General features: G+C 38.4%; 1 protein-coding gene across 3 annotated transcripts in view; it reads left to right on the top strand.

The window, feature by feature from the left end:
* The window catches only part of KALRN (kalirin RhoGEF kinase), a 1009634-nt gene that overhangs the window by 781706 nt on the left and 211766 nt on the right, over window positions 1-16162 (top strand). For all 3 annotated transcript variants that reach the window (XM_056793558.1, XM_056793560.1, XM_056793559.1), the window contains one exon: window positions 8791-9037. In XM_056793558.1, coding sequence (XP_056649536.1) covers window positions 8791-9037 — 247 coding nt within the window. The remainder of the gene's footprint in view (window positions 1-8790; window positions 9038-16162) is intronic.

The following is a 16162-nucleotide window of genomic DNA, read 5'->3' on the forward strand; positions in this document are numbered from 1 at the left end:
CTTCCAATTTTCCCAGCAGTTTTTTTTTTATCAAATAATGGGTTTTGGTCCCCCAAACTGGAATCTTTGGGCTTGTCATAGACTATCTGGCTGAGGTCACTTACCCCAAGTCTATTCCACTGATCCTCCTTTCTGTCTCTTAGCCAGTACCATATTGTTTTGATGACCACTGCTTTATAGTATAGTTTGAGATCTGGTACTGCAAGGCCACCTTTGCATTTGTTTTTCATTATTTCCCTGGATATCCTTGATCTTTTGTTCTTCCAAATGAACTTTGTTATGTTTTTTTTTTCTAATTCAATAAAAAAGTTTTTTGGTAGTTCAATGGGCATGGTACTAAATAAGTAAATAAGTTTGGGTAGGATGATCATTTTTATTATGTTAGCTTGTCCTACCCATGAGCAGTTAATGTTTTTCCAATTGTTTAGACCAATTTTTAATTGTGTGGAAAGTGTTTTGTAGTCGTGCTCATATAGTTCCTGTGTTTGTCTCAGTAGATAGATTCCTAAGTATTTTATATTGTCTAGAGTGATTTTAAATGGAATTTCTCTTTCTAATTCTTGCTGCTGAGATGTGTTGGAGATATATAGAAATGCTGATGACTTATGTGGGTTTATTTTGTATCCTGCAACTTTGCTAAAGTTGTTGATTATTTCCACTAGCTTTTTGGTTGAATTTCTAGGATTCTTTAAGTAGACCATCATGTCATCCGCAAAGAGTGATAACTTGGTCTCCTCCTTGCCTATTTTGATGCCTTCAATTTCTTTTTCTTCTCTAATTGCTACTGCTAGTGTTTCTAGTACAATGTCAAATAGTAGAGGTGATAATGGGCATCCTTGTTTCACTCCTGATCTTATTGGGAATGCATCTAGTTTATCCCCATTGCAGATGATATTAGCTGATGGTTTTAGATATATACTGTTTATTATTTTTAGGAATGACCCTTCTATTCCTATGCTTTCTAGTGTTTTTAATAGGAATGGGTGTTGTATTTTATCAAAGGCTTTTTCTGTATCTATTGAGATAATCATGTGGTGGTTCTTGTTGGTTTGCTTGTTGATATGGCCAATTATGTGGATGATTTTCCTAATATTGAACCATCCTTGCATTCCTGGTATAAATCCCACCTGATCATAGTGAACAACCCTTATGATACTTGCTGGAGTATTTTTGCTAGCATTCTATTTAAGATTTTTGCGTCTATGTTCATTAAAGAGATTGGCATATAGTTTTCTTTCTCTGTTTTTGACCTGCCTGGCTTTGGAATCAGTACCATATTTGTGTCATAAAAGCAATTTGGTAGAACTCCCTCTTTGCTTATTATGTCAAATAGTTTGTATAATATTGTGATTCGTTGTTCTTTGAATGTTTGATAGAATTCACTTGTGAATCCATCAGGCTCTGGTGATTTTTTCTTAGGGAGTTCTTTGATGGTTTGTTCAATTTCTTTTTCTGATATGGGATTATTTAAGAATTCTATTTCTTCTTCTGTTAATATAGGTAATTTATATTTTTGTAAATATTCATCCATATCCCCTAGATTGCCATGTAATTGGGCAAAATAGTTTTTAATAAGTGCCTTAATTTCCTCTTCATTGGCGGTAAGGTCTCCCTTTTCATCTATGATACTGTTAATTTGGTTTTCTTCTTTCCTTTTTTTATTAGATTGACTAGTACTTTGTCTATTTCGTTTTTTTTTTAAATACCAGCTTCTAGTCTTATTTATTAGTTCAAAAGTTCTTTCACTTTCAATCTTATCAATTTCTCCTTTAATTTTTAGGATCTCTAATGTAGTTTTCTTCTGGGGATTTTTGATTTGTTCTCTTTCAAGTTTTTTTGATTTGCATGTCCAATTCATTGACCTCTGCCCTCCCTAATTTGTTAATATATGAACTCAAGGATATAAATTTCCCCCTGAGTACTGCTTTGGCTGCATCCCATAGATTTTGAAAGGATATCTCATCATTGTCATTTTCTTCAATGAAATTATTATTTCTATGATTTGTTCTCTAACCGATTTTGGAAAATCCTATTATTTAATTTCTAATTAATGTTTGTTTTGCCTCTCCATGTACCCTTACTGATTATTGTTTTTATTGCATTATGATCTGAAAAGGTTGCATTTATTATTTCTGCTTTTCTGCATTTGTTTGCCATGTTTTTATGCCCTAGTACATGGTCAATCTTTATGAATGTACAATGTGCTGCTGAAAAGGTATATTACTTTTTGTCCTTATTTATTTTTCTCCATATATATTAACTATAATTTTTCTAAGATTTCATTCACATCTCTTACCTCTTTCTTATTTTTTACTTGATTTATCTAAATTTGATAGTGGTAAGTTCAGGTCTCCCACTAGTATAGTTTTACTATCTATTTCCTCCTTCAACTCCACTAGTTTCTCCTTTAGAAATTTTGGATGCCATACCATTTAGTGCATACATGTTGATTACTGATATTTTCTCATTGTCTATACTGCCTTTTGTCAGGATGTAGTTACCTACCCTATCCCTTTTAATCAGATCTATTTTTACTTTGGCTTTGTCAGATATTATGATTGCAACTCCTGTCTTCTTTCTATCAGTTGAGGCCCAATAAGATTTTCTTCAACCTTTAATTCTAACCTTGTGAGTGTCTACCCACCTCAAGTGTGCTTTTTGCAGACAACATATGGTAGGATTTTGATTTCTAATACATTCTCCTATTTGTTTTTATTTTATGGGTGAGTTCATCCCATTCATGTTCAGTTATGATTGCCACTTGTGTATTCCCCAGCATTTTGATTTCCTCTCATAGGTCTGTCCTTTCTTCTTTTGCTATATCCTTTTAAACCAGTGGTTTGCTTTTAATCAGTCCCCCTAATCAACACCCTTAATAAGCTTCCCTTTCTGCCCCCTCCCTTTTTGTTCCCTTCTTATTTCTTTAGAGTCTGTTAAGTTCCCTCCCCCCTCTCTTTCCCTTCCTTTTTGTACTCCCTCCCCCCTTCCCTCCTTAGTTTCCCCTTCTTACTTTCCCTGTAGGGTAAGATAGAATTCAATGCCACAATGAATCTAGATGTTCTTCCCTCTCAGAACTGATTTCACTGAGAGCAAGCTTTAAATATTGCCTATTAGCACTCTCTTCCTCTCCTTCTAATAAAAGTTTTCTTCCCCTCCCCTTCCCATGTGTATCTTTGTGTGATAAAAATTATCCTATTTCTTTTATTTCTTCAAGTATCTCTTGGTGCCATCTTCAATTCCCCCTCCCTTTTTCTTTTTCTTTTATTTTTTTGGTATATCTTCTTATACCCAATCTCTTTCTGTGAATGATTCCTCTAATTACTATAATAGTGAATATAATTTTTGAGAGTTACAAATAACATTTCCCCATGTACTAATATAAATAATTTGATCTTATTAAAGCCCTTAAAGAAGAAAGTTTGAATAAAAAAACATTTCCCCTTTTCCCTCTCTTTCTTATTTACCTTTTCCTGTTTCTCTTGATCTTTGTGTTTGGATATCAAACTTTCCACTTAGTTCTGGTATTTTCCTTACAAATACTTTGGAATCTTCTATTTTGTTGAATGCCCATACTTTCTCCTGGAAGTATACAGTCAGTTTTGATGGATAGGTGATCCTTGGTTGAAGACCCAATTCTCTAGCCTTTCTGAATATCAAATTCCAAGACTTGTGGTCCTTTAGTGTGGAAGCTGCCAGATCTTCTGTAACCCTGATTAGTGCTCCTTGATATCTGAATTGTTTCTTTTTGGCTTCTTGTAAAATTTTCTCCTTAGCTTGAAAGCTCTTGAATTTGGCAATTACATTCCTGAGAGTTGTCTTTTGAGGATTTTGTTTAGAGGGTGTTCTATGAACTCTCTCAATGTCATTTTGCCCCCTTGTTCGAGAACATCAGGGCAGTTTTCTTGGATAATTTATTGTAGTATGATGTCAAGATTTCTGTTTATTTCTGGGTTCTCAGGTAGACCAATGATTCTCAAATTGCCTCTTCGTGCTCTGTTTTCCTGATCTGTCATCTTTTCAGTGAGATATTTCATATTTTCTTCCATTTTGTCAGTCTTTTGATTTTGCTATATTAATTCTTGCTGTTTTGCAAAATCATTGGCTTCCAATTGCTTAATTCTGGTCTTTAAGGACTGGTTTTCCTTTTTGTTTTGGTCTATCCTGCTTTTTGTAGCTTCCAGCTGTTTCTCCAATTGGGAGTTCTTGTCCTTTAAACTGTTATTTTCTTTTTGAACTATTTTCCACTTTTCTTGCTAGAAGGCTTCCATATTTTTGATAAGCTCCAGTTTAAATTCTTCAAGAGCTTGTGGACAATTTGCATTTTTTGGAAGGTTTTGGTGCATTTATTTGTATTTCCTCTTCTATTTCCTCTGTAGCCTGGGTTTTTCCTCCATAAAAGTTATCCAGGATCAACCCCTTTTTCTTGTTTTTCTTGATGTTGAGAGGTTGTTGTTCCTGGGCACTGTTTGCCATTACTGTGGTGGTTTTTTCTTCCATTTCCAATTAGAAATCTGAGAGAAATGGGCAGGCTCTCTGTGTATGGAGCTAAGGAGCAAGGATTTTGGCTGCGGTCAGTTCTCGAGTCTATGCAGCTTCCATTGTTTGCTGCCCTCCCTGTGCTATCTCCGTGCTGGCACCCATGGTCTGCACTCCTCAGCCTGCTGGAGCCTCAGGCTAGCTATTCTCAGGGGTAGGTCCTCAGTGGTCTCAGTCAGCTGCCAAGGACCCAGAGGTGCCCCTCACTCACGCACTGATTCTAGCACACACTGACTCTGACTCTGGTTCCATAGGTGGGGTGGGGGATGGTAGATCAGCTCACATTTTGGTGGAAGCTTTTTCACCCCCTTATGATGTGGAAATGCCCAAATCCCACATACCTTCAATGCTGTGCCCTACTGTAGAATCCCTTCATTCATATGAATTTGGGTTTTTGTTTTTTTTTTTTTTTTTTTTGCTTTTTGGGGTATTCTATATTGGTAGGTGGTGAGGAGAGGAAGAGTCCTGCATCTAGACTGCCATCATATTTACCCAAAAGTCAATTCTTCATGTGGTTGTTCAGGGAAGCAGGCTGAGGTCCCACACTAGAGCTCTACCCAGTCAAGTACCACCCCCAAAGTCCGCAAAAGTCCCTAACTTTTCTATTTCTATTAATGATGATACACTTACCTCAGTTGCTATTGTTGAATCATTTCAGTCATGGCTGCCTCTTTGTTTTTCCCATTTGGGCTTTTCTTGGCAGAGATACTAGAGTGGTTTGCCATTTCCTTCTGAGGAAACTGAGGAAAATAAGGTTAAGTAACCCACCCAGGATCACATAGCTAGGAGGTGTCTGAAGCTGGATTTGAATTCAGGCCTTCCTGATTCCAGATCTGGAACTCTCTCCACTACACCTAGCTGCCCTATTCTCTCAGTCACCCAGGTTCAAATTTTTCAAGTCATTCTTAACCTCATCTTCTTCCTCTATAGTCATCCATAGAAGTGTCCAATTGTCATTGACTATAGAACCCTAGATTTAGAGCAGTAATAAACTGCAGAAACCATCCAGATCAATCCCCTCATTTTACAGATGAGGAAACAAGACTTGGAGAGGCTAAAATGAATTGGCAAGAGTCCCCACACATTAAACAGCAGAACCAAGTGCCAAACTCAAGTCTTCTGACTCCAAAATCAGTACTCTTTACATTTCACCATAATCCCTCTCAATCAGTTAACAAATCCTGTTCATTTTATCTGTGAAGTAGTTTTCCTTTCCATTCTTCTCATAACATTCCCACTGCCTTCATCTTCATTCTGACACTCATTTACTCAAGCCTATTGCAATAACCTACTAACTCATCTCCCTGCTCTAGTTTCTCCTAGCAATTTGTTTTTCATTTTACAAAGACCCTTTCCAAATCATATCATTATCTTAGAAAATTTTATTTAATTAAATAATTTAGAATACCACTGGGTTTTACATGTATATTGATCAAGACCTATTTCCATATTATTAGCATTTGCACTAGGGTGATTATTTGGAGTCTACATATCAAACCATGTGATCAGGCAGTTGTTTTTCTTCTGTGTTTCTGCTCCCACAGTTCTTCCTCTGGATGTGGATAGTGTTCTTTCTCATAAGTCCCTCAGAATTGTCCTGCATCACTGCACTGCTGCTAGTAGAGAAGTCCATTACGTTCCATTGTGCCATTGTGTATCAGTCTGTGTACATTGTTCTGGTTCTGTTCCTCTCACTCTGCATCAATTCCTGGAGGTCGTTCCAGTTCACATGGAATCTCTCCAGTTCATTATTCCTTTGAGCACAATAATATTCCATCACCAACATATACCACAATTGGTTCAGCCATTCCCCAATTGAAGGGCATCCCCTCGTTTTCCAATTTTTTGCCACCACAAAGAGTGCAGCTATGAATATTCTTGTACAAGTCTTTTTCCCTATGATCTCTTTGGGGTACAAACCCAGCAGTGCTATGGCTGGATCAAAGGGCAGGTAGTCTTTTAGTGCCCTTTGGGCATAGTTCCAGATTGCCCTCCAGAATGGTTGGATCAATTATAAGTCCTCTTTAAATGTACAGATACAGATACTTGGGGAATTCTTTGCTATTCCCTTCAGCCCTCCAGTCATAGGGGTACAGGGTGCCAAAAGTTCTGAAGAAGTCCAAGTATCAAATCTGGTATATTCTCACAGGATGAATTTAGTAAGGAAGAGATTTCCTGAGAGCATGATGATGCTTCCTGGGAGGCCAAGTTCAGGGAGTACGTCAAGCTCCTCTTCTTGTAACTTATCCTCTACACTCTGAACTAGTCTGTTCATCATTCCCTGAAAACATCTGTAACTTTCCCACCATGTCACATTTGTTCACGCCATTCCTCATGTCTGCAATGCATTCCCCAACCACCTCAATCTGCTGAAATCCTACTAATTCTTCAGTACCCATGCCAAATGTCTTCTCTTCTTTGAAGACTTTCCTGACACTCCCATCTCACCCCCTACACCCCAGCCAGTAGCAAACTGTCCATCTTCTAAATTCTCTTAACCCTTAGGAGGATCATAGGATCATAGTTCTATAATCAGGAGGAACTAGATATCTATCATCTATTCCAACTCCTTCATGTTCTTCATAAGGAATCAAGTGGCATGCTCCAAGTCATACCATCACTTAAGCCTCCAAGGCAGTGCATCAGCTCAAAGAAGTTTCTCTTCTTTGCACCTCCTAGGCTCCATTGGTTTCATATTTATTTGAGCACTGGTCTTATCTTTTCCTCTAGGTTATATGTTTCATAATGACAAGAGCCATGCCATTCAGATTTCCATATACTACTTACCACATGGCCCAGTGTTTTGCATAGTGAGATCCTAAATAAATTGTGTTGAAAGAATGAATGAGTGAATGAATGAATGAATGAATGAATGAATGAATGAATACCAGAACTAAAGAATTCTGAAATGCTGTTGGAAGTAATAATAGCAGCAAACTCTGGACTATGTAAAGCCTTTGGACTGATCTCCTTTTCTTCCTCAATTCCCTCTCAAACCTATGTTACTATGATACCAGGAGGAAAACTCACTGCCTAGTGATGACAGTGATATCTGTGGACAGACTTTGAGATTTCACTTGAGAAGTGATGATGGGATGGGTGGAGTGTCAGAGGGTGGGGGCAGAGATCTTGGAAACTAGATGGAGAAGGAATAGTTCATAGCATGACAAAGTTTGAGTATCTGTACCTTAAATGCTTTGGGATAAAATTTTGTTTCCTATCAATTGAAACTGGTTTCTCTTCCCCATACTCTCAACCTATCCTTTTTTTGTTCTATATCAAAGTCAATTTGGGGGGACCCCACCCTCCTTCCTGAAGCTAGGGCAGGAGAAAGGGAAGGGAACAGCAGGGAAAGGGAGTCTGTCCCTAAATGGGAAGTGAATTTCTTTCTTATTGATACCTTCTCCAAGTCCCTTGCATGTAATGTGAATCTTTGTTTCGCACTTATGGAGAAATGTTTGTCTCTTATCTCTGAGTAAGAGCCTTCTTCTCTAATGAGGCTCCTTCAGACACTGTTATAGGCTGATGGAGTCAAGGAGACATGGGGGCCAGCAGTAAATTAAAATCACTTTCTTCCATTATTTTCCCCCAAAGATCCGTGTGTGTGTGTGTGTGTGTGTGTGTGTGTGTGTGTGTGTGTGTGTTTGGGGGTATGAAAGAGTTTAGTTAGAAATGGACATCAGTGAAGCTGGGTGGATGGGAGTGAAGATGGACACAGCCCTTGGAGGAGATAAAGGATCCTACTATGGTATTTAAAGGCACAGCTAGCTGGAGACTTGGTAAAAACAATAATCTTGGAATGAATCAACCAACCAAGGATGAATACTAATCATAACTGCAGCTCCAAAAAGGTCCAGGTTCTTGGTTCAAATTGGTCCAGGTCCAGGTTCAAAAATAGAGGATCTGAAAAATTGTCTGGATGACTAAGTGCCACCTGTTTAATTTCTTGCCTTTTCTTGTTTCCCTTTACTACCCTGAACCTTTTTCCCCATTTCTTCATCTTTCTTTTCTCTACTTCATTTCTTCCTTTTCCTTCTCTTTCTCTCTGACACCTTCTTTTTCACTGAATCCCTCTCACTATCCTCCCTAACCCTACCTCCTGCATGCTACCTCTTTTTCTCCCACACTCCTCCCATACTTTGTTATCCTTCCTCTTTTCCCAACTTCTCACTTTTTCCTCTATTCCTCTTTTTTTCTGTCCCTCTCTTTCTCTCTTTCTGACTATCCATCCCTACCCCCCTACCCCCATTGCAGCTCTCTGGAGGATGTGAGCTGACCGTGGTGCTCCAGGACTTCAATGCTGGCCACAGCAGCGAATTGACCATTCAGGTGGGACAAACGGTAGAGCTATTGGAGAGACCCAGTGAACGGCCCGGCTGGTGTCTAGTCAGAACCACTGAAAGAAGTCCTCCACAAGAGGGTCTGGTCCCCAGCAGTGCACTCTGCATATCTCATTCCAGAAGCAGTGTGGAGATGGACTGCTTCTTCCCCTTGGTGAAAGGTAGGGGGAATTGGAAGTTGGGGGGTGGGAGTACTGGGGAGAGAGAATGGTGAAAGGGGATTAGAGACAGACCAAGAAGGAGAATGATGGATTGTTCTCCTCATGTGGCCTGGTCTCAGATCCAGGACTCAGTTGAAATTAATCAGCTGCCTCTGAAACTAGGAATTTATTACATTTTAACTCCACTGAAATTTTCCAGGGTCATAGAAGATTATGAGGGCATAGAAGGCCTCAAAAAGCAGAGAGGTAACTACTGGACAAGGATCCAGGCTGTTATGACCTCAGTTCTACTCTTAACTTGTATGTGGTTTTAGGCAAGTCTCTGTGGAACTCATTTTTCTCATCAGTAAAATGAAGTTAAACTTAAGGAACTCTGAAGTCTTTTTAAACCTAAATATCCTACAGTTCTGAATAAAGAAAGAACAACATACATCCTTGGCCAAAGCTCAAACAAACCCCACTTGTTCATTTCCCTACCCTCTTCTCCCAAGAATTTGCTCCTATAGTCAAGGTTGCACAACAAATTCTAGAGTTCAATGACAAGTTAGGATAGGAAAAGGGATGAAAGCAATCCCTTTCCATCCTCCTTCTGGCCCCATCCAAATAAAAACTGAGGTACATTTATACTACCCTGGTAGGTTCTTTGTCTAAGGCTGTGCTCCTCAGGGATAGCTCTTTTATTTTATTTTATTTTTTCTTTTTAATAACAAAATACCATTTTATTTTTTTATTCAAAGATATTTTATTTTCCCAATCACATATAATAACAATATTGAACATAAGTTTTGTACAAGTAGATTCTTTCCCCTTTTTTATGATCTCATTGGTATATAGACCCAGTAGTGGTGGATCAAAATTTTATAGCCCTTTGGGCATAGTTCCAAATTCTCTCCAGAACGGTTGCATCAGTTCACAACTCTACCAACAATGCATTAGTGTTCCAATTTTGCCATATCCCCTCCAACATTTATCACTTTCCTTTACAGTCATATTTGCCAATCTGACAGGTATGAGGTGGTATCTCAGAGTTCCTTTAATTTGAATTTCTCTAATCAAGAATTATTTAGAACATTTTTTCATATGATTATTGATAGTTTTGATTTCACCATCTGAAAATTGCTTGTTCATATCCTTTGACCATTTGTCAATTGGAGAATGGCTTGTATTATAAATTTGATATAACTGTCTATAAATTTAAGAAATTAGAACTTTATCAGAGAAATTTGCTATAAATTTTTTCTCAGTTTGTTGTTTCCCTTCTAATCTTGGTTACATTGGTTTATTTATACAAAAGCTTTTAAATTTAATATAATCAAAATTATTTGTTTTATACTTTATAATGCTCTCTATCTCTTTTGTGTTCATAAATTCTTCCCTTCTCTGTAGATCTGACAGGTAAACTATTCTATGTTCCCCTAATTTACTTATGGTATAGCTCTTTATATCTATATCATATACCCATTTTGACCTTGTCTTGTGAGATACTGGTCTAAATCTAGTTTCTCTAATAACGTTTTCCAGTTTTCCCAGCAATTTTTGTCAAATAGTGAGTTCTTATCTCAAAAGCTGGGATCTTTGGGTTTATCAAACCCTAGGTTGCTAAAATCATTTGCTCCTGTATGTTATGTGTCTAATCCATTCTGTTGATCTACCATTCTATTTATTAGCCAGTACCAAACTATTTTGAGGATTACTGATTTATAATACAATTTGAGATCTGGTACTCTAGGCCACCTTTCTTGACTTTTTTTCATCAATACTCTTTAGATAAATTTTATTATTATTTTTTAGTCCTACAAAATAATTCTTGGTATTTTTGATTGGGATGGTTCTGAATAAGTAAATTCATTTAGGTAGAATTGTCATTTTTATTATATTAGCTCAGCCTATCCATGAGCAATTAATTTTGGGATGTCTCTTTTCAATAGCCCTAAGTACCTCCCAAAGCTGAATGATTCCTTTTTTTTCTCTACCTCATGCTTTGTAGGAATCAGGGAACACCACAGGCATAGAGCTTGGGACTGAAAGAGCTAAACAGATCAACCAGTCTAACCTCATCATTCTGTGAAATGATAATTCAGCAAGTACTTATAAAGCACCTAGTATGTGCCAGGCACCTTGCTGGGCACTGGAGATATAAGAAAAATTAATTAAATAATCCCTACTTACAAAAGAACTTCCATTCTAATGGACAAGACAATACATATATAAATAGAGAGAGAATAAATATAAGTAAATAAAGATATCCTTTCCATATGACTTTTCTCATCACGAGTTAACATAAGAAACTAAATGGAAATAACGGGAGAGTTTCGTGGAAACCACAGACAACACATAAAGGTCAGCAAACAACATAGAAAAAGTGTACAAACCCAGAAATACATAAATTCCCTATAAATACATATAGTATTATATAATATCGGCATATTTTATCATTTAATATCATAAGCATACACAATTTCTTTTTTAAAGTTAAACAAGTAAAAAGTTAACTTTTGTGAAAAGTACACAAAAGCCAGTGGATGACACACAAAGGCCAGAAACAAAGAGATATCTCAAAATGTTTAGTAACTCACAAATGCATATAAGTTACTGTAAACACCCCATAAAAGAAAAAATCGACTTCTCTAGTATGACGGAAGGGCCAAAAATCTTTACATGGATTTTTTCAGATGATGGAGGTGCCTTGCCCCTAGCCCCCACAATATGGAAGGCATACCTGAACAAAAGAACCAATTGCAAGGTAATTTGGAAGAGAGGACTCCAGCAATTGGAGAGATCAGGAAAGGTTTCAAAGGGATGGGAGTCTTGAAGGAAGAGAGAGAAGCTGTGAGGTAGAGAAGAGAAGGAAATGCCTTTTAGGTGAGGGCATCAGGCAGTACAAACACATAGAAATGAGAAAAGGCATGTTGGATGTAAGGAACAGAAAGGCCAGTTAACTAAGTTGAAGAGTGCTAAAAGGAAAATAATATACCCAGTGAGAACAGAAATAGAGATTGAGGGCAGCTTTTAAATGGCTTTAAATTCTAAATTTGTCATTTACTTGTTTTAGTCATATTTAACTCTTTGTGACTTCATTTGGAGTTTTCTTGACAAAGATACTGGAGGAGTTTGCCATTTCCTTCTCCAGTTCGTTTTACAGGTGAGAAAGCTGAGGCAAACAGGGTTAAGTGACTTGCCCAAGGTCACACAGCTAGTAAGTGTCTAGAGTCATATTTGAATTCCAGACCCAGCACCCAATCCACTGCACCACCTAGTTGCTCTAAATTCTGAGCAGAGCAGTTGATATTTTATTTTAGAAGCAATAGGGAGTCTATAGTGAATCAGGTTGAGGAGTGGCATAAGGAAATTTAAGAGCAGAGAAGGGAAGTTGCTTATTTAGCAAGTTAATCGCAGAGCTGAGTCTAAAATATTAGACTCTTGGATCCCATCAGAAGTCCTTTCTGTGTACCCCTGCTGCCTCCTAGACCAGGCCCTATTTATTAATATCCACAGCAGCCATCCCTTAAAAGTCATTTCCAGACTTACTGCTCCTGTTTTCACTCTGAATCTTATCTGCTTCAGTCACTTGGAGGAGAGAACTTAGAAATATCCCTTGGACAGAAGGGATAACAGATGGCCATAGTTGTGGACTATGTGGGTCAGGGGAAATGGTCTATCATAGGAATGGGAGGCAGGGATAATGTTGAAATAGGCAACGATTTCTCATAAACTGTCTCAACTAAGTACCAAGAATAAAGTGTTAAGTGCCAAGAAAGGGGCGCTAAAGGTCAGGCCAAGTAGCAGAGCCAATGAGGGTGGGGAGTCATAAGGGGATTCCTGAGTTAAGCCTTGCTTGGATGTCCCAGGAATGTAAGAGCAGAGTCCTTTAATGATAATGAATGCGAAGATCAGAAGAGACCAGAAATGACCCGAAACGAACAAGAATCTATAAATCCAGAAGTCGATTACTGTCCTGCCTCTTCTCCCTTGTAATGAAAAATGCCAGTGTAATAGCATAGGACAGCCAGAGGTGAGAGAGTCAGGGCTGAAGTTTTCTGCTCTTGGCTTCATTATGGATTCTACTGTATATTCTTTAAGCCTTAAAGTTTAAGGAGATCCTCTTTTCAGGACATTTTGCCCCAGACAAGACAACTTCCTCCATCCCACTACCTAAACACATATACAACGGAGCCACCTACATTTCTTTTTATTCAGTTTAAATTGATTTATTTGTTTGCTACATTAAATATCCCCTGTGTGTCTTCTCCCTTCCCTACACTAGAGAAAGCATCTTTTGACAAATATGTGTATGTATGTGTGTAAACAATATCATGTATGTTTCTACTTATCAATTCTTTATCTGGAGACAAACATTCACAAGTATTCTTCAAACAGTATTTCTTTTGCTTTATATAATGTTCTCTTGGTTCTGCTCATTTCCATTTTTTTAAAACCTCTTGCCATCTGTCTTAAAATCAATACTAAGTATCGATTCTAAGGCAGAAGAGCAGTGGGTAAGTGACTTGCCCAGGGTCACATAGCTAGAAGTGTCTAAGGCCAGATCTGAACCATGGATCTTGCATCTCCAGTGGCTTTCTAGCCACTGTGCTACCTAGCTGCCCCTGCTCATTTCATGCTTCATGATTTCAGGTAGATATTTCCATGATTTTTAAAAATTAACCTGTTTGTCATTTCTTACTGCACAATAGTATACCATCAAAGTCATATGTCATAATTTGTTTAGCCATTCCCCAAATTATGAGCATTCCCTCAATCTCCAGTTTTTTGCTACCACATAGAGAACTGCTATAAATAATTTAGAACATATACTCACCCAAATTTCTGGCTAAATTTAAGCCTGGCCTCAATTTCTAACTATGATTTGGTCTCAGCCCCAATCTAATCAGTAGCTATGAAAGTTAGCTTGGTGGATTTGGCACCACTTTGTGGGATAAATAAATGAAGGTCTAAAGGAAGTAGGTCTTGTGCTTCCGATTCCCCAAACAGGCAAGGATTCCGAACCCATAGCCTCTCTAGGGCCTCACAGTTGATCAGCCTTCCTTCTCACCAGTCAGGAAACAAGTAATTCAGCATCCGTGGTGTGTAGACCTTTACCACAGAAAGGAGGAGAAGGAAAAGACCCAGCCCTGTACACTACACTTGACAGCCTTGCATCACCTCCTCACAGATAGCTGGGAGAGAAGTGCTTTTGTAAAGTGAAGATCATTATATAAATGTGAGTGATTTGTGTTTGTTGCCAGGATTATGGGAGATCCCAGTCTGATGGAGGAGAGAATGGCATTATTGCCTTTAGAAAGAAAGCCCCTATGTTCAAGTGATGATAGATAGATAGATAGGTAGATAGATAGATAGATAGATAGATGGATAGATAGATAGATAGATGGATAGATAGGAGAGAGATGATAGGTAGATGGACAGATGGAGAGAGAGATAGATAGATAGATAGATAGATAGATAGATAGATAGATAGATAGATGGATAGATAGAAGGAGAGAGATGATAGGTAGATGGACAGATGGAGAGAGAGATAGATAGATAGGTAGATAGATAGATAGATAGATAGATAGATAGATAGATAGATAGATAGATAGATGGATAGATAGAAGGAGAGAGATGATAGGTAGATGGACAGATGGAGAGAGAGATAGATAGATAGGTAGATAGATAGATAGATAGATAGATATGCATATATGTATAATCCAGTGGAATTGCTTGTCAACTCTGGGAGGGGGAAGGCAGAAGGGAAGGGAGAAAACATGAATCATATAACTATGGAAAAAAAATTTTAAATAAAAATTAAAAACAAAAAGAAAGCCCCTACGATGATGGAGGGAGAAAAGAGATGCAATAGCGTCATTAGAAATTTCCAGACTCATGTCAATACCCATGCTTACTCTCTTCTGCAGCCCATAGCCTGACAAAGAATTTAAATCCAAGAGGAAAGCTCCTTCCTCCATATACACACAAGCTCCTCATGCTTCTAGAAAGGCATGAGGGGCATCCTTGATGCCCTTAGGGTCATAAGCCTTAAAGCTAGAAAGACACTTAGAGATTATGTGCTCCATCACCCTCACTTTACAAATGAGATCCAGAAAAAGAACTTGCTGGGAGTGGGAGGAGAAGGGAGAAGCAAAGTGGAAGCAGCCAGTAGAGAAGGGGAGATTGAAGATGAATGAGAAAGGGGAAATGTCTTCTGGAGAAGACAGTATGGAATTGGATCATTTTTGCATGGAGAGGAGTTGACCTTGGCAAAGAAGAAGGGCCACCTCATAATGGGTGAAAGGAGTTTCCTCATCTATAAAATGGGGGTGAGAATAGCTCCTACCTTTCAGAATTGCTTGGAGGGTCAATCAAGATGATATTTGTAAAGCACCGCACAAACGCTAGCTTTTATTGTTACTAACTTAGCATTTTCTTCAATTAGTTTTTAATTTATTCTGATTAGGAACCACCAGAATTCATCAGACTAACAAAGAGATCCAGGACACACACACAAATTAAGGGACCCTGATTTACATCCTGGCGGTCCACACCAATGGCCACTGGGGAGGTCCCTTTGGTTGCTTAGTCCTGCTCGAAGAGTCCAACTTCCCTCTTTCGCCCACTAGATGGCAATGGGAGGTTGCATTGCTGCCATTCCCCTCTAGCTAACTTCTAAGCCTGCAGGAAAGATGAAGGGTGGCCATTCCATTCTCACCCCTTACTCTCTCCCTTGAAAACTAAGAAAGAACTGAAAGCACAGAAGCAAGCAAGCTGATGGCCAGGATCTATTTACATCAGATAATGCCTAAATTAAGGGTTTTGCTGTTTTGTTTTGCTTTCTCTGGAGGCTTCAAGACTATCACTACTACATAGCCCCTTGTAGTGGGTGGGAGGGTGGCTAGGTGGCTAGGTGGCACAGGGTGTCAGGTTCCAGGCCTGGAGTCAGGAGGACCTGGGTTCAAATTTACCCGCATGTATGTCTTAGCTGGGTGACCCTGGGCAAGTCACTTAACTCCCATTGCCTAAGCCTTACTGTTCTTCTGTCTTAGAATTGATATTTAGTAATAATTCTAAGACAGAAAATAAGATTATTTTTTTAAAACCTACTATGTGCTACTCACTAACCTAAGGCACAACTCC

This window comes from Monodelphis domestica, chromosome 4 (genome assembly GCF_027887165.1).
Source record: "Monodelphis domestica isolate mMonDom1 chromosome 4, mMonDom1.pri, whole genome shotgun sequence".
In the NCBI taxonomy this organism is placed as follows: domain Eukaryota; kingdom Metazoa; phylum Chordata; class Mammalia; order Didelphimorphia; family Didelphidae; genus Monodelphis; species Monodelphis domestica.